This window comes from Physella acuta, unplaced genomic scaffold (genome assembly GCF_028476545.2).
Source record: "Physella acuta isolate Inbredline_101_S28 unplaced genomic scaffold, ASM2847654v3 ptg000642l, whole genome shotgun sequence".
Lineage (NCBI taxonomy): Eukaryota > Metazoa > Mollusca > Gastropoda > Physidae > Physella > Physella acuta.
Window position 1 is genome coordinate 639,592 of NW_026732161.1, and position 18,386 is coordinate 657,977.

The 18,386-nt window shown below is 35.4% G+C and overlaps 2 protein-coding genes across 2 annotated transcripts in view; one reads left to right on the forward strand and one right to left on the reverse strand.

Moving 5' to 3' along the window:
• Nucleotides 1-12,356, forward strand: part of LOC131948374 (protein timeless homolog) — a 40,862-nt gene extending 28,506 nt beyond the window's left edge. Inside the window, exons 19-33 of the mRNA XM_059309979.1 lie at nucleotides 535-742; nucleotides 1,773-1,918; nucleotides 2,308-2,390; nucleotides 3,233-3,359; nucleotides 3,793-3,863; nucleotides 4,529-4,708; nucleotides 5,994-6,152; nucleotides 6,566-6,634; nucleotides 7,081-7,196; nucleotides 7,565-8,124; nucleotides 8,454-8,600; nucleotides 9,275-9,517; nucleotides 9,738-9,874; nucleotides 10,938-11,063; nucleotides 11,431-12,356. Of these exons, the coding sequence (XP_059165962.1) occupies nucleotides 535-742; nucleotides 1,773-1,918; nucleotides 2,308-2,390; nucleotides 3,233-3,359; nucleotides 3,793-3,863; nucleotides 4,529-4,708; nucleotides 5,994-6,152; nucleotides 6,566-6,634; nucleotides 7,081-7,196; nucleotides 7,565-8,124; nucleotides 8,454-8,600; nucleotides 9,275-9,517; nucleotides 9,738-9,874; nucleotides 10,938-11,063; nucleotides 11,431-11,552 (2,494 nt within the window). The 3' untranslated portion in view covers nucleotides 11,553-12,356. The remainder of the gene's footprint in view (nucleotides 1-534; nucleotides 743-1,772; nucleotides 1,919-2,307; nucleotides 2,391-3,232; nucleotides 3,360-3,792; nucleotides 3,864-4,528; nucleotides 4,709-5,993; nucleotides 6,153-6,565; nucleotides 6,635-7,080; nucleotides 7,197-7,564; nucleotides 8,125-8,453; nucleotides 8,601-9,274; nucleotides 9,518-9,737; nucleotides 9,875-10,937; nucleotides 11,064-11,430) is intronic.
• Nucleotides 12,357-13,319: 963 nt separating this feature from the next.
• LOC131948382 (contactin) overlaps nucleotides 13,320-18,386 on the reverse strand; it is a 64,255-nt gene continuing 59,188 nt past the window's right edge. Inside the window, exons 25-28 of the mRNA XM_059309989.1 lie at nucleotides 18,150-18,333; nucleotides 17,236-17,351; nucleotides 14,166-14,343; nucleotides 13,320-13,629 (exon numbers count right to left, since the gene is read on the reverse strand). Of these exons, the coding sequence (XP_059165972.1) occupies nucleotides 13,511-13,629; nucleotides 14,166-14,343; nucleotides 17,236-17,351; nucleotides 18,150-18,333 (597 nt within the window). The 3' untranslated portion in view covers nucleotides 13,320-13,510. The remainder of the gene's footprint in view (nucleotides 13,630-14,165; nucleotides 14,344-17,235; nucleotides 17,352-18,149; nucleotides 18,334-18,386) is intronic.

Below are 18,386 nucleotides of genomic sequence, written 5' to 3' on the forward strand. Positions count from 1 at the left end.
TATTTTAACTTAATCATTCCATTATGTATTTTTTTCACCATGAGTTTTTAATTTTTTAAAAGTTTTTTTTTTAAATTTACAATTGTTTCAAGTGTTGATCAATTTGAACATGTTGATCAATATGAACGTGTTGATTAATTTGAATGTGTTGATCAATATGAACATGTTGATCAATTTGAATGTGTTGATCAATATGAATGTGTTGATCAATTTGAATGTGTTGATCAATATGAACATGTTGATCAATTTGAATGTGTTGATCAATATGAATGTGTTGATCAATATGAACGTGTTGATCAATATGATTGTGTTGATCAACACGTTCATATTGATTAAAATGAATGTGTTGATCAATTTGAATGTGTTGATCAATATGAAAGTGTGAATGTATTAGAAAGGGACAGCATGGCTATAACTCTTCTTGCCCCATGGACCATTAAGTCTGAAAAGGGAATGCCTTCTAAAATAAAAATTTTAGTACTATACAATTTTTCTTTTTCTTCAATAAATGTTTTTTTCTTTCCTGCCCTTCAGCTTTGCCCACCAAGACATCGTCAAGGCTTATGGTATACTGCTGGCTGAGTTTACCACCAACTCTGACCTGGTAAACCACTGTGTTGTAAAAATGCTACATCGTTTGTCACATGACCTTGGCTATGTCGGCATGTTGTTTCAGGCGTCCATTTTCAAAAGTTTCAACGCTCTGTTGAATGGCATTCATACTGGTTTATCTAGATACAAGGTTAGTAACAATTTTATTATTAACAGTGTACTTTTATTTCCTGTAAGGGACATGTAAGAGAGGTTGAGAGAGTGTTTTTTTTTTTCTAGCCTAAAAGTCCCAAGTCTGAATCTAAGTTACAAGCAGGTCTATTAGCAGTCCTTGAGTCCATCACTCGTGGCTATGTGATAAGGAAGTTATAGACAGCTAGCTATTGCACTGGACTACACATTTCAATATTTATACTAGGACCAGAGTGGTTGATAGGGGCGGTGTGGTTGAATGGTAGAGCATTTGACTGCTAGCCCAAAATTCTTGAGTTTGGATCTTTGGTTGGACTTGTGATTGCAGGATGTCCCTTAGTCCACCCAGCTCAGATAGGTACCTGACTCATGTTAGGGAAATCAAGGTGGCTTGGCCTTGTGCTGACCACACCATCCCTTCATGCTCTGAGTTCATTGAAACATAAACTCTACTTCATCTATTCTTGGAACGAACAGGAAAAGATGATAATGAGAGCGCCAGATATAATGCAGCATCTTTATTAACCGTCAAGCAACAAAGTGGAACATTAACATTAATATGAAATTTAACATTGTCTTTGTTGGATAACATATGCCATATTTGCTTTATTTACCCTACTCACTACAAACTGAATATTTTCTAGACATCCAATGGCAATAACTTTTATGGACATTTCTGTTAAATTGAAACAAAATAAATCCTCATTTACTTTATAAAAAAAAATTAAAAAATGCTTTTGGCCAAGATTAGAAGATCTGACATTAGAAAGAGATGTTGCCTATATGTGTGATTGTGTGGCCGCAGCCATGTTTGTGTGGTGTTATTACAGTAACTTTTCTGACCCTACCCCCATCATTGTGGCCATCTTTCCCAAGTCAGTTAACACTTAAAGTTTGTTGAGCTCCTGATACAAATTGGAATTCTATTTAAACCCAGGCTACTTTAAATGACCAAACCATTCTATTTTAAAATCTGAATAAAAGTTCAATTTAAAAAAAAAAAACCACTGTATTACCATTCTGAACAGGAGCTATCAAAGTTTGCCTGCTATGTCATTAGACAGTTCACAGCCATAGCAAAAAACAACCCCAAGGTGTTTGTTGACATCATGTTCTGGAAAAACAAAACTGAATCTCTGGCTATAACTGGAGGCTACGATTTTGAGAACAAAAGGTTGGTTAATTCACAATGTTATTTCTTTAAAAAAATATTTTTTGATATTAATTACAAATTTAAGAATTTAAGAGACTTAATAATTTAGTTTTGATGTCCAATAATAGACTCTTCTAAAAATAGGTGTGTTCAGTTGTTAGTAGTATTGTAATCTCGAGTTGTTTTATGGTTAGAAATTAAGGTTAGGCCTATGGTAGGACTAGGGTTGGGATTAGGTTTAGAGATAGGGTTACCATTGACAAGGGCAAGCCATGTGTGTATTTTAGTTAACTACCAGTAACCTAACAACCCTTATTTAAGAAGATTCTATTATTGGACACTTGTAATAAAAAAAAATCCCTCTTTGTATGAAACAAAAGTTCATATTCTTTGAAATATTTTTTGTTTAGTAAAGCCAAAATGCTGTGGACTGAAGATCAAGAACAAGAGTTACTGTACCTGTATGAGAAGTACAAAGACACTACACATCCTGGTATGTTTTTTTTTATATTTATGCAATAACATTTCCATCTCTACCTTAAACTAGTATACTAGGTCTGTAGTCTGTTTGTGCTTAACTTTTTGAATTTTTAGTCATATATTAGCAAATAGGTATTTTGTAATGCTAAAGTTTTTCGAATATATAAAAAAAATTGATCCTGATATTTAGTAACTTCTGTAGTCAACACACTTGAAACATTTTAACATTTGATTGGTTGAAAAAATGAAAATGGAAACTATAAATCTGTAATGTCCTTTTTTTTTGTCTTATTAAATGTTTTAAGTTAATTTATCACAAGTATTTGCGTCTAAATTGCTCAAAGTAATTATTTAGCGTAGCTCATTATAGCAGATTAATAGTACACATTTTAACTATTTTAATATGAAAAAATAGTTTCAAAACTATAGCTATCGAAATTATTTGTTTGTACAAACATTTTTAAAATTAACAAAACTAAAGATAAAAGTGGTATATTTATTAATTAAAATTACTATGGTGAGTTTATCCAGTTGAGTAGTTCATACTAATGTGGAAATTGTGGGTTTGTCTTGAACTAGCATAATTAATCACCAGTAGCTATGAATAGGGTTGTGAAAGGATTTGAGTATAGGTCAGAGCAAGCGTACGTATGAATAATTATCTCATACAAAGATTTAGGGATAGATGTCTGATTTTATACATTGTATATACGGTGGCATTCATGCTAAGTTGTAATCTCCATATGGTGTTTTTACAAGTTGATGCACAACTTTTGAAAATCTTGTAAATATTATACCTGTGAAAATTCATTGTTTAATAAAAAGATTGATAAAACCATTGTTTGCTTTACACAGAAAAAGATGTAGTTGATTTGATTCTGGGTGATTTGACATCATCCCACACTAGAGTTCAGGTCTTGAAGGAGCTGAAAAGACAAGGTCTCATCACCAGTGCTAAAGATATCAAGAAGAAAGGAAAAAGGTAGCCATTTTGAAATCTTTACACTACAGCTTGCATGGGAGTTGATTGTAGTACACCTTGTATACTTTACTATACCATTTGCTATGTTCTCAAGTACATTTTCTTTTTAACTTGTAGCTAAATAACAGAAATTAATCATTAAATATAATGTATTAGAAAATGTTTGTATAGTGCCATTAATATCTTCATTGCATTTCATGTTTTTATGTGGTCTTGTATAATTTCTCATTATTATATTGTTAGCTCTGTGATTTTTATTTTATATCAAGAGCAATTCAGTTTCGTTATCATATTTACTTATGGCTTAATTAAGCTGGGGTCTTAAAACAGCTTCACAAATTACCTATAGCTATTTGAAGTAAAATAAAGTAATGCCAGTTAGGCTAACTAGAGAGATATGTAAATTGATTTGTAAAATATTTTCTTGTCACAGCGGTCGAGCTTGGAGCGAGGAGGAGATAGAGGAGCTAAAAGATTTGTACCAACAGTTCAAGGACTCTGACTGTAAGTCTTAATTATACTTGTGTTAATTTCAACTGTAAGTCTTAATGATACTTGTGTTAATTTCAACTATAAGTCTTAATGATATGTGTTAATTTCAACTGTAAGTCTAAATGATACTTGTGTTAATTTCAACTGTAAGTCTTAATGATATTTGTGTTAATTTCAACTTTAAGTCTTAATGATATGTGTTAATTTCAACTGTAAGTCTTAATGATACGTATGTTAATTTAAGTTATTTGCGCAATTTATACAACACTGTTTAAACAATATAGAACAAGCTTAAAAAAGAAAACACACATTCTATACGTCACATAGTATTTGTTTATATTGTTACAATAAATTTTTTAATTTACCGGGTTTTTTTTATTAATGTTTTTGAAATAATAGTCTAAAAATACAAATATCTTACTTCAGAGATATAATTAAATTTTTTTTTACATTTTTGACAAAATTACTAAGTTTGAATTTCAAACATTTTTTTTGAAGATCCAATTTCTGAAATATTGAAACTTGTACCTGGTGGTACAATTTTTTAATCTGCCGAGGTTTTTTATAAATGTTTTTTGAAATAAGAGTCTAAAAATACAAACATCTTACTTCACAGAAATTATTAAAGTATGTTTAAATTTTTGACAAAATTTAATTTTTAAACATTTTTTTTGAAGATCCGATTTCAGAAATATTAAAACTTCTACCTGGTGGTAAATCCAAGAATGTTGTCATTGGGAAGTTGCTGGAACTAAGACTTATTGATGACAGACGAGAGGTCCTGAAGAAAAGAAAGGGCAGAAACAGGAGGAGACATGATGATAGCAGCGAAGGAGAAATGCTGTTCCCTGAGGAAGGTGGGTTGTTGGTGATGTTCCCTGAAGAGCTAGGCTAATGTTCCCTGGGGAAGGTGGGTTATTGGTGATGTTCCCTGAGGAAGGTGGGTTGTTGGTGATGTTCCCTGAGGAAGGTGGGTTGATAATGATGTTCCTTGAGGAAGGTGGGTTGTTGGTGATGTTCCCTGAGGAAGGTGGGTTTTGGTAATGTTCCTTAAAGATGGTAGGTTGTTAATGCTGTTCCCTGAGGAAGGTGGAATGTTGATGATGTTCCTAAAGAACTGGGTTAATGTTCCCTGAGGAAGGTGGGTTTTGAGTTTTGGTGCTGTTCCTTAATGATGGTAGGTTGTTAATGCTGTTCTCTGAGGAAGGTGGAATGTTGATGATGTTCCTAAAGAACTGGGTTAATGTTCCCTGAGGAAGGTGGGTTTTGGTGATGTTCCTTAACGATGGTAGGTTGTTAATGCTGTTCCCTGAGGAAGGTGGAATGTTGATGATGTTCCCTGAGGAAGGTGGGTTGTTGGTGATGTTCCCTGAGGAAGGTGGGTTTTGGTGATGTTCCATAAAGATGGTAGGTTGTTAATGCTATTCCCTGAGGAAGGTGGAATGTTGATGATGTTCCCTGAGGAAGGTGGGTTGTTGGTGATGTTCCCTAAAGAACTGGGTTAATGTTCTCTGAGGAAGGTGGGTCGTTGGTGATGTTCCTTAAGGAAGGTGGGTTGTTGAAATGATGTTCTTTATGGATGTTAGGTTGTTAACAATGTCCCCTAAGGAAGTGGATTGTTAATAATGTTCCCTGAGGAGCTTGATTAAATGATTTTCCCTAAAGAAGTGTTTTGTTAACCATGTTCCCCAAGGAAGTGGGTTGTTGATGCTGTTCCCTGAGGAAGGTGGATTACTAATGATGTTCCCTAAAATGGTTTGTTAACCATGTTCCCCAAGGAAGTGGGTTATTGATGCTGTTCCCTGAGGAAGGTGGATTACTAATGATGATGGGTGCCTAACTCCTGCTATGGAAGGAAAGTAAAAGTGCTGACCATACCTTCCCTTCATATATCTAGGTCAAGAACCATATGAACTCTTCTTCATCTGCTCAATGGATCATTAGGTCTTAAGAGGATTCTTTACTTTTGGACATTCTAATGATTATAGGAAATTGAATAGCTAAAGATCAATTCAATCTAATGTTAAACATACAAAATTTCTATATGCTAAGATCATACTGTCAGCTTTAGAAGGAAAATTGACTTTCCTGCTTTATAAACTGTTTTTGTTTAATATCTACTACCCTACATTTTTGTTGCAGGTAATAAAAGAAGAGGAAGGTCTAGTGAAGAAAGTGATGCCAGTGATAGCAGCGAGGATGGGAATGATGAAGATGGTAATGATGAGGAACACACAAGATTATCAGATGGAGGAAGTAGAGTTTCTGTTGTTGATCAGATAAAGGGGCTTGCAGAGAAAGGTGAGTTAATTTAATAATTAATCTATTAATCTATATATATATTAAAGGAGAGAATACAAAGTATGTAATTTTAGTTCATCTTCATTATACGAAAAATAGAAAGGATATAATTTTACATTTTAATTCATTTCACTAGATAAATATACCTATGGTTGTACATTTTTCAAAAGTTCAAAATTTAGTTGTTGTTTTTTTATATATATTATTATAGTTAGGTTGTTTATGAGCTTAGATTTACATTTTAAATTGTGTGTCATCTGCATAAAATGTTGCTGCAGAAAATTGCTTTGATACACTTTAAATAGTTTACTCTAAACTGGGATAGTAATTGATGTTTTTTTTTCTATTTTATGGTCTAAAATTGAATATATTTCAGTTGAGTAGCCCCTGATGTATGTCCTCATATTTTTCAGGCTATCGTAATCAGCTAGCATGGATGCAGAGAGGATTAAGAAGTGCCGCAGAGGATAGGGATGAGGGAGGTAAAAACCAAATTAAGATGTTTGAGTTTATTTATAACTTTCAAACAAATTTTTTTTTTAAAATCAGCTTGGATTGTTAGTTAAAATTATTTCTCATCAGATATTACTCATAAACTGAGTAAATCTGCAAGTAACGTGGCCTAGATGTTCATAACGAAAGCGTGTAGGCACGGAGAGATTGTGTGTGAGAGTGGCCTCCCCTTAGAAATGTGTGAACTGTAGTGTGTAATCAGAGTGTGGTGTATTGTCAACTTAGGGTAGCATGTAGTCAGTGGTTTTCGTTTCAATGTTCACTGTTTCTCTGTAGTAAGTTACAAATTATATTGGACTGTTATAAATGAACTGTGGATTCTGTTTTTAATTTGTGTTGTGCCTGGTTCCAAAACAAATGGAAAGCTGAGCATAACAATATTAAGCATAATGTTTAAAAATTTTTTGATTTTCAGTATGTGTCCCCACACCCATTGTGCCCCTGACAGAAGAAAATGAAACAGCAATGGAAGACGAAGTATTTTTAGCTTTCTTGCGCACCATTGGGATCAGCTCACCAGTTGGTGAACAGGTAAATCTTAATTCAAGTGATTTTTTTTTTCATTTGATTCAGCAACTAATATTGATTATTCTGATTTCTATTTTTATTGTATCTTTAGAGTTGCTTCCCTTTATGTCTGATTGTTGAACTGTATCATCTTGTGATGTTGAATTTTTTAAAAATGTCCTTTGATAGTTTCTCATATTAATTTAAAGTGTGTATTAGTAAAAAGCTTGAACATAGAAATTAAATTCCCAGTTGACCACATACTGATATTATCATTAAATGTTATTTCCTAAATTTTATTTCAAACCAATTTTCCACTTTAACATATTTTTTAAATTAATGAGTTTAATTATATTACTATTACAGTACAAATAATGTATATTTGTTTCCAGGAAGTATTTTGGAGAATTCCAGCAGAATTTTCCGCTATTGAGTTGCGGCAAATAGCCGATGGCCTTGAGTTGTCAGAAGAAGGTGAAGTTCTGGCTAGAGAAATTGAGAAAATAGTTTCCAAACATTTCCCGACTTCATCCCCATCTGCAGCAAATAGAGAAACAAAGAAAAAATTAAAACCAAAGAAAGATAAGTCAAAGTTGAAAACTGATCGAAAAAAGCCAGATCGGAAACCTAGACAGAAGAAAAATAACGATGATTTTATAAACGACAAAGACGGACACAATAGCTCGGGAAGTGATAGATCGTTATCAGATAGTGATGAAGATATTCCGAAGAAAGCGTTTGTGATGCCCAAAGTTGTGAAAGGAAGTGACACCAGCGACTCTGGCCTTGACCCCGAGATAGAGCGCAGGGAACAAGAGAGAATCCAAGCGGAGAAGAACCAGAAGAGGAAAAGTTCCCACAGAGTGACGGAGGAGAGAAGAAATGCTTTAAAGAGAATGCTGGAGAGGAAGAACGAAAGAAAGAAGAAGACTGCAGATGACACAGATTCAAGGTATGTCATTTATTCTTAGGGTCAGAGGTGAAAGTAGCTAATTAGGTCAGAGGTCTGTGTAACTTACTAGAGTTAGAGTTTAAAGAAACTAAGATTCCAATGTCAAGGTAATGAAGGTCAGAGGTCAGTAACTTACTAGGGTTAGAGCTTAATAAAGAAAATAAGATTCAGAGGTCAACTAATTAGATCAGAGGTCAGTGTAATTTAGTAGGTTTATGTAGAGTTTAAAGAAACAAGGATTCAGAGGTCTAAGTAACTAATTAGGTCATAGGTCAGTGTAACTAATAAGAAGAAGGTATTTTCAAATTATTATTTTTAATCTGTTTTAGGGACCCAGCTTCAAAAGAAACCAAAACCAAGTCGCCAGCCAAAGATGCTGATAATGAAAGTAGTAGCCAGCCTAAGGTTGATAAATCTCCTAAATCAGATTCTAGCTCCAGGAAAAAGATTGCAGCCATCCAGTCAGATTCTGAGAGGTTTGTTTTTAAAATATTCAACATTCATGCAGCTAAATATATGTAATGCTTAACTTTTAAACATGTTTGTTAAACTAAAAAACTTTAAAGTGTTACTACGTGAGCCATTTTTTGCAATGGCAAGAACTTATATTTAGGCACAAATATAAATATTACATTTTCATCTTTTATGATAGTTTTGTTTGATTTCGAGGCCTTAAAGGGTTGATTTAGGTAATGTGTACTGTAGGGTTTTATTACTAGTGGACCATCAACATTAAAGGACTTGTAACTTTAATTATTTTGTTCATTACGCTCACTAAAGTTATATGTTGTGTTGGATGTTCACAGTAAGCTTAACTTTGTTTGAGACCCCAATAGGGCTTGATTTTGTTTAGAGTATACAAAATATGCTTAAAAAATGTAAATATTACATTCTTTCATCTTTCCTTGTTTGTGCCCCAAATGGAGTAGAGGAAGTAGAGTTCATCTGTTTCAGTTACCTTGGTATATAAAGGGATGGTGGTGTCAGCACTAAGCTCAGCCGCCTAGTTTCCTTAACTTTTGTCAGGTGCCCATCAGAGTTGGGCGGACTCTGGGACGTCTCAGATTCGAGGCCGATTATATTGTTTACAGCAAGTAAAATAATTATTAACAAATTATGTATGCCTCTTATTTCCCCACAACTGTTTCAGTGATACAAGTAGCTTGTCCAGCTTATCCCATGATAGTGGAGATGATACAAGACTATCACAACCAGATGGTACCCAGGCTAGCAGTCAAGCCTCAGATGATACAAGACTATCACAACAAGAGGGTAGCACACAATCCAACAGCCAAGCCTCAGGGGATACAAGACTATCTCAACAATCAAACAGCCAAGCCACGCCAGTATCTGCCAAGTCAAAGAAAAGATTCCTTCAGTCTGGAAGTGAGAGGTGAGGTCATATTTTGGTCACTCAAAGCCAGTCTCCTGGCCTCTATTCTTCTCTTTAAAACGCATGGGTTGCAAGCATTGTCAGATATTTCATGAGTAACAAATCATTTTGCTTAAGCAAGAAAACAAATTTTCATTGTCTATTTTTATGCATTAAAAAGCTTGTTATTTTGAAGTTTTTGTATTTATTATATTTTTTTTTTTAAATTTAACTTTTACAGTGATTCAACTAATGGAAATGATGAAACAAAGGGAGATAAATCGTTGACTAAGAAACGCTTAAAGAGAATTAGAGTTGTCTCCTCTGACGACGACTCCGAAAAAGAAAACACAGACAAAATGGATGATGATGATAAGGGTCAGTACATTTACAAAATTTCTTTTTTTTTTTGTATCATTATTAATACTTATTAGGAGAAAACTATAATGTTATAAAACAATTCTTTAATGTGTATCATTAACCTTTTTAACTCAAAGATGGCTTATGCAAATTCAATAAAAACGTGCAGGTCTATATTCTTATAGAGATACATGATGGTAACAATCATGATAGATTATATTTTCAAATTTTAAAATACTTTTGTTTTTACAAATTTTTTTTCTGAAAAGCACTTATAAAAAAATCGAAATTTGAGCAAATAATACACCATTTAACTGTAAAAGAGTAGAGAAGATGGAAGCAGGTTTTGTTACTGAAATAGCAATATAAACAGAAAATGATATTTCAACGCCAAGGGTAGACAAAAAGTAAAAAAAAAAAAAGTAAAGTTCCCTTTCAAACCTGACAGTCTATGGGGCAAGTGAAGTAGAGTTCACTTGTTTCTGTGACCTCGGCATAGACAAAGGGTAGACAAAGGTTCAGAAAATAGTCCAAGTAGAGACAGCAGTTTTAAACCCAACAGGATCCGAACCTACCAAAAATAAGGAAATTTTCAGTTTTTTTTTTTTATTTTTAACTCTTTGAGTCAAAACCTTATGCTAAATATTATAGCATTAGGTTTAGAAATAAGCATTATGGTTATTTTGGTTTTCATCACCTGCCCATGCCCTTAAGAGATTATGTGGTCGAATAGTAGAGCGTTTGACTCCCCAAAGGTCTTGAGTTTGGATCTCTGTTCAGACTTGTATCAGCTAGACGTCCCTGAGTCCACCCAGCTCTGATGGGTACCTGGCTCATGTTAAGGAAACAAACGGCGGCTGGGCCTGGTACTGACCACACATATGCTGAGGTCATTGAAACAGATGAACTTTATTTCATCTGCTCCATTTTTCTTGGGCGCAAATGGGAACAGCCGATGACGATGAACCTCAGTGTTATATAATTTATTATGGAACTGAGCTACAGTTTATCAGTCGTGCGCTCCACCATCCAACAATACCACCCCATTCTTACATGATGGGGTAACAATATTTTCCCACAGGTCTGTCTAGTCAGAAGGAAGAGAGTTTTAAGCTTCTGTTTTCTGGGAGTGATGATGAAGGGGATGATCATGCAAAGGAAAGACAGAGTGAAACAACAGAAAGTGAGCCTGTAGGAAAATCAGCAGGTAATTTACATTTTTGTTCTCAGGTGCTTTCATTTTTATATTGTATGATTTTTTTTTTTTTAATTAAAATTTGTGATGCATTTAGAAAAAATAGTATTTAATTTTGATTTTTTTTTTTTTTATTTTTTTTTTAATTTAAAAAAAATGTGCAAGTGCTTGACTGCAATGCTGTCACCTATTGGTCATAATGTGCCTTGATAATCTAATGTTAACTTAAAAAACATTACTTGTTATTGATACAATTAGAGAACATCAATGATTGCTGAAAAGTCTACAGTTTGATGATTTGATTGTGGTGAGGGTTAGGGTAATGTAAGCATTATCTTAGATAAAAAAACTGAAACCTGATTTTTATTGTGTTTGTCAGATTCTTTCCCTGCAACACTGTTTACTCAAGGTGTGGATTCTGATGATGAAGAGGATGATCATATCTCTCTCAGAACAGCCATGAAGAGAAAGAGAGCTATCATAGAGGATGATGATGATTAAATCTCAGTAACCTCCCTTATCAAAGACAATTTACCAAGGTCATGAAAGAGTTGTTGAACTTGAGTTTCATAAATCTAATAAAATTATTAGCAAGTTTTTAGAAATAGCTAATCATAATGCCTATAACTAAATTACACCAACACTGTTCGCAAACATGTTGTTAATACAGGCTGGTCTTAAAAAGTTAAAATCAGTTTTGTCTGCAGTAAATACGAAGGTACTTATACTTAGCCAGTCCAATCTTACCAACCTAAACTAGCAAAATTGACCAAAAAATTAACTGCCACTGATTCATGTAAGCTTAGAAAATTTTCTCCTGGTAATATAGTTTAGTAGTTAAAACAAATGAAATTTAGATTTACACAATTATATAACTGCTTTCAAGTGCTTTGCCCTTTCTTTTTTAAGAATTTTCTTTCAGCATTTTATATTAAATGATGTTTTTTTTTAAGGTGTAAATTATTATAACTAACATTTTGATACTAATGTTATTTCTTCCCCCAGACTCTACCCCATTTAAGGTTTAATTTACTAAGATTATAATAATGGAGTTTTACATGTCCTAACGTGAATGTAACTCATGAGCAATTTAATGTAACCTCAATTTACGTAGTTATGTGTCTCCAAATATTTTGATAAAACATCAGTTCTTTATTGTATAACATATTTTTTGGGTATAGTTACCCAATACGCATACTATTAGTCAGAAACAGAAAATATTTATTTCTAAGAAGTTTTTTCTTTATATTGCACTATTATAGCTGTTTTTGCTGATATTTAGATGTTTTAAGTGTTCAAGTTAATTGTTAATTTTTAAATATATATCATAAAATCTCAAATATAAAATATTTACTGTATATATGTTGAAGACATTGTAAATAAAGAAATAATACAAAAACTTCCATTGTAGATTTGATATTTTATTCATAGTAATAAACATTATATTCTCTTAAAAAAAATGTTAATTTTCCAAAGTATTATATTGGAAGTTAATATATTTACAACAGCAGATCATATTCTTAACTTGTTTTTTACTATTTGTAACAGTTTTGCAAACACTCATCACAGTAATATAGTACATTATTCAACAGTTCAATAATACACTCTTACAGTTTTGTCATTCATACTTATTTTAATATTGCCCTCAATACATGCACACACTTATATCTGGAACCTTACATCAATAAATTCATTTTGAAAAACATAGCCTCATAAAATATGGTAAATATTTTCTATTAAAAAAAATTGTAATGTTTAAAATTGTAAGTGCTTCATAACTGAATGTGTTGATATGATTAAAGAATGTATAGAGAAAAAGCAATGGATTTCATAGTAAAATAAAATGTTGAAAGTATAATGTAAATTATTGGTCCACATGAAAGTTCATTAAAGAAAAGAAAACAAAACTAGTTAAACAAAATAGACTGTAGTTGTCACAACTGCAATTTTTTATACTTACAATTCCTTACTTCATTTTGAAAGTACACAAAGCTCTTTTAAATATCTCTTTAACTTTAAGATAAAAAAAATGGTTAAAATATTCAGCATTAGAATCAGAGTTTCTTCCAGGCATCTCTTCGGGGGGGTCAAAGCCCCCCCCCTGAAAAATTTTTACCGCCCCCCGAACGAAATGAAATTTATATAATTTATATAGAAAATATAGACTTTTAACAGTGTCCGCCCCCCCCCCCCTAAGAAAGTCTACCGCTCCCCCCGAAAATTTCAAGTGCCCCCCCCCCCCCCCCCGGAGAAAAAAGTCTGGAAGAAACACTGATTAGAATATACATATATATTTGTATATTAAATATATACTTAACTACTGTAGTATTTCCCTTTTGTGTTCATAACTACTATAGGCCTACCTCTATAGACTACTTTTCCAATTAAAATCAGTCTGAAACTATACACAATTCATCTCCGTATTTACAAGGTAATTTTAGTGCTAAAAATAAATTGATTTAATGCCAGGTGAGAGAGACACAATAAATTAACAAAATCACAACATGTAGCTTGGAGAAACATCCCGGGCAGCAGTTTAAAATTTCTGTGGTCTCTGGGTTGTACATGACTTGACCCTCTGGGGAAAAAATAATTTATTTTACTATACCAATTTATAATTTGTGACAAAAAACTTGTTTTCGGTTTAAAATTACTAAGTTTAATAATTTTTATGACACTGATGAACATACAGTTAAAACAAGAATAAAATGTGTAGATCTATTCAAAGGAAATTGAATAGTGATAAAGGGATAAGCTAAATTAAAAAACTGAATTAGTGAAGTTTGTAAAATAAATACTATCAATATTACAATTTAATGCAGGAATTTTTTTCAAAATTCAGTTTTAACAGAAAAAATAATCTTCAAAATTAGCTATAAGATTGACAATTATGTAGCTAATCAACCAAATGTATCATATATTATTAAGGGCTCATATAACTATGCCGATGTCAGTTTTTACTTACAAGTAATATTTTTTAAAAGTTTAAATCAGCTAAATTTTCTCAAAGGGCTCACTTAAGCAAGCTTTTGTCAATAATGTATATTTCGTATAAGTATTCTGCACAGTGAGCCTTTCATATAAAGTATAACTTTTCAAAATACAAAAACTTACCCAGAGTAAAATAAACTGTTGGACTATTTTTACCATCACCACCTCGGCTGAATCCCATTACTCGTAGAGCGTAGACTGTGTTGGGTCCGATGCCGTGTACTACACCGAATGTCTGTCTGTTTGGTATGATTGTTTCATTTGCTGTGCGTATATTCTCTGTGGCTGACCACCATTTTATCTGAAATCAAACAAAAATTATCTTTAATGGTAGGAACAAAAGCAGGCTAAAGTCTGAATCAGGCCATTTTGCAGATACCATGTTGAGGCGTAATACTAAGTTGTTCTGGAGAAAATCCCCTTTAGTTGAAAAAGAAAAGGTATGAAACAATGGTGCAATAATAATAATAGTTGTATAAAATGTTCTTATTACTATAGGATTTTGAAAATAGTATGAAAACATTGATTTATTAAGTAGTCTCTCAGCTAAAGGGAAGTAATTTTAGAAAGGAAACTACTCTAAATATTTTATGTAAAATTAAGTTTGATTTTTACTTCAGATTCTAAGTTGTAGCCTGCTAAATAAATATTCCAACCCTCCTTTTGCTAACCATAATAATAAAAAGGAGAAAGTGTCTGAAGCTACTGTTTACTTCAACTGGAATATCTTTTTAAAAATATTTTGGTTTCAACTTCTTAAAAAAACTATAAATTTCTTTTTAAAGATAAGAGCTGAGATTGTCTTCTTACGCTTCAACGGAAACCACACCCACCCCCTTTGCATTTTGACTCCAATGGACATTTTTTTAAAATTGTACTTTCCGAATCTGTGGTAGGCTACTGTTTTTTTTAGTCCAAGTCTGCCTTCTATAGGCCTACAATGTTGAATTGTTATCATGTGCCTACAACTGCTTATTTTCATCGCTTACTTTGTTGACCCTATCACTGCCTGAATTTGTAGTCCCCATTACTTAACTCTACCAATGTGCTATATCCCCAATAACACCCTTACGTTAAATCACAAATGACCCCCTTCCTTTACTCTACCATTGTGCTATATCCCCAATAACACCCTTACGTTAAATCACAAATGACCCCCTTCCTTTACTCTACCATTGTGCTATATCCCCAATAACACCCTTACGTTAAATCACAAATGACCCCCTTACCTTAAGCCCCAATGACCTCTTTACCTTATACCTACCAATGAACCCCTTACATTATGCCCCCAATGACCCCCTTACCTTATGCCCCCAATGACCCCCTTACCTTAAGCTCCAATGACCCCCTTACCTTATGCCCCCAATGACCCCCTTACCTTATGCCCCCCAATGACCTCCTTACCTTATATCCCCTCGGCACTTCCTCATTGCTTCCTGTCATGATCCCCCTCCAGATGACCCCCTTAATCACCAATGACCCCCCTTTATGGCCCCAATGCCCTCTTACCTTAAGCTCCAATTACCCCTTACCTTAAGCCCCAAATGACCCCTTACCTTATACCCTCCAATGACCCTCTTACCTTAAGCCCCAAATGACCCCCTTACCTTATACCCCCCACCCCCAATGAACCCCTTACCTTATACCCCCAATGACCCCCTTACTATATGCCCCCAATGACCCCCTTACCTTATACCCCCCACCCCCAATGAACCCCTTACCTTATACCCCCAATGACCCCCTTACTATATGCCCCCAATGACCCCCTTACCTTATACCCCCCACCCCCAATGAACCCCTTACCTTATACCCCCAATGACTCCCTTACCTTATGCCCCCAATGACTCCCTTACCTTATGCCCCCAATGCCCCCCTTACTTTATGCCCCAAATGACCCCCTTACTTTATGCCCCAAATGACCCCCTTAATCCCCAATGACCCTCTTACCTTATACACCCTAATGACCCCCTTACCTTATACCCTCCAATGACCCCCTTACCTTATATCCCCTCAGCACTTCCTCATTGCTTCCAGTCGTGATCCCCCTCCACATGACCCCCTTAACCCCCAATGACCCCCTTACCTTATATCCCCTCAGCACTTCCTCATTGCTTCCAGTCGTGATCCCCCTCCACATGACCCCCTTAACCCCCAATGACCCCCTTACCTTATATCCCCTCAGCACTTCCTCGTTGCTTCCAGTCGTGATCCCCCTCCAGATGACCCCCTTAATCCTTAATAACCACCTTAATCCCCAATGACCCCTTACCTCATACCCCCAATGACCCCCTTACCTTATATCCCCTCAGCACTTCTTCATTGCTTCCTGTCCTGAACCCCTCCAGATGACCCCCCTAATCCCCAATGACCCCCTTACCTTATACCCCCAAATGACCCCCTTACCTTATATCCCCTCAGCACTTCCTCGTTGCTTCCAGTCGTGATCCCCCTCCACATGACCCCCTTAATCCCCAATGACCCCCTTACCTTATACCCCCCAATGACCCCTTACCTTATATCCCCTCAGCACTTCCTCGTTACTTCCTGTCGTGATCCCCCTCCACATGACCCCCTTACCTTAATCCCCAATGACCCCCTTACCTTATATCCCCTCAGCACTTCCTTGTTACTTCCTGTCGTGATCCCCCTCCACATGACCCCCTTAATCCCCAATGACCCCCTTACCTTATATCCCCTCAGCACTTCCTCGTTACTTCCTGTCGTGATCCCCCTCCACATGACCCCCTTAATCCCCAATGCCCCCCCCCCCTTACCTTATGCCCCCAATGACCCCTTTACCTTATATCCCCTCAGCACTTCCTCGTTACTTCCTGTCGTGATCCCCCTCCACATGACCCCCTTACCTTAATCCCCAATGACCCCCTTACCTTATATCCCCTCAGCACTTCCTTGTTACTTCCTGTCGTGATCCCCCTCCACATGACCCCCTTAATCCCCAATGACCCCCTTACCTTATATCCCCCAATGACCCCCTTACCTTAAACCCCCCCCAATGCCCCCTTACCTTATATCCCCTCAGCACTTCCTCATTACTTCCTGTCGTGATCCCCCTCCACATGACCCCCTTAATCCCCAATGACCCCCTTACCTTATATCCCCTCAGCACTTCCTCATTGCTTCCTGTCGTGATCCCCCTCCACATGACCCCCTTAACCCCCAATGACCCCCTTACCTTATATCCCCTCAGCACTTCCTCATTACTTCCAGTCGTGATCCCCCTCCACATGACCCTCACAGATCTGCTGTCGTATGACGCCACATGCACGTACTCGGGGTAGTTGAGGGGAGCTAGGGGGAGTAGGCAGGGATTGGAGTCATTCTCAGAACTAATTGTCAGTGTGAATAGTCATTATCAGTGTCAATAGTCATTGTCAGTGTCAATAGTCATTGCCAGTGTCAATAGTCATTGTAAGTGCCAATAGTCACTGTCAGGATTTGCTGTTTTAGTCACTTTCAGGATTTGCTGCTTTAGTCACTTTCAGGATTTCCTTGCTGTTCAGTCATGGAGTGTCAGGATTTGCTGTTTTAGTCAATGGTATGATTTGCTGTTTTAGTCACTGATAAATGTTGGTATTATATGACAAAAACATTTAAATAGTTACAAAAAAAATACAGGTAAAGTAATGATATACTGACACTAACATACAAATAATAATTCTGACAATAAAAAAACAATGGACAAACGATCCTGACAAAAACGTAATGACAATGGGAACAGTGGTATATAATACCTACAGAGTTGTCATTAAAATTAGTGATACAGGCATTGACAAACAAATTGGAAATAGTAAACAAATGACATTACGCTGAAAGTAAACTAATGACATGACACTGAAAGTACACAAATGACATGACACTGAAAGTAAACAAATGACATGACACTGAAAGTACACAAATGTAATGACACTGAAAGTAAACTAATGACATGACACTGAAAGTAAACAAATGACATGACACTGAAAGTACACAAATGACATGACACTGAAAGTACACAAATGACATGACAGTGACGGCAGAACATTGACATAACACTGAGTGTTAACTAATGACACGTTAGTGACATCCACTTAACGACGTAACACTGACCACTGTGATAGGTGTACTGATAGTAATCTTCACTGGGCGCTCCCATGCCCGCCATGGTGTACAGCTGAAGGTTGACCCAGTAATGACCCCGTGGCTCCAGCCCCACCAGCAGGGCGTACCCACAGTCCTCGACACAGTAGGCGTTGGACGAGTCCATTCCCTCCCCCTCCAGCCAGTAATTAATCTGTTCGTTCAAATAATTTAGTTGGAATTACAATATGGTGCTCAGTGTTTTTT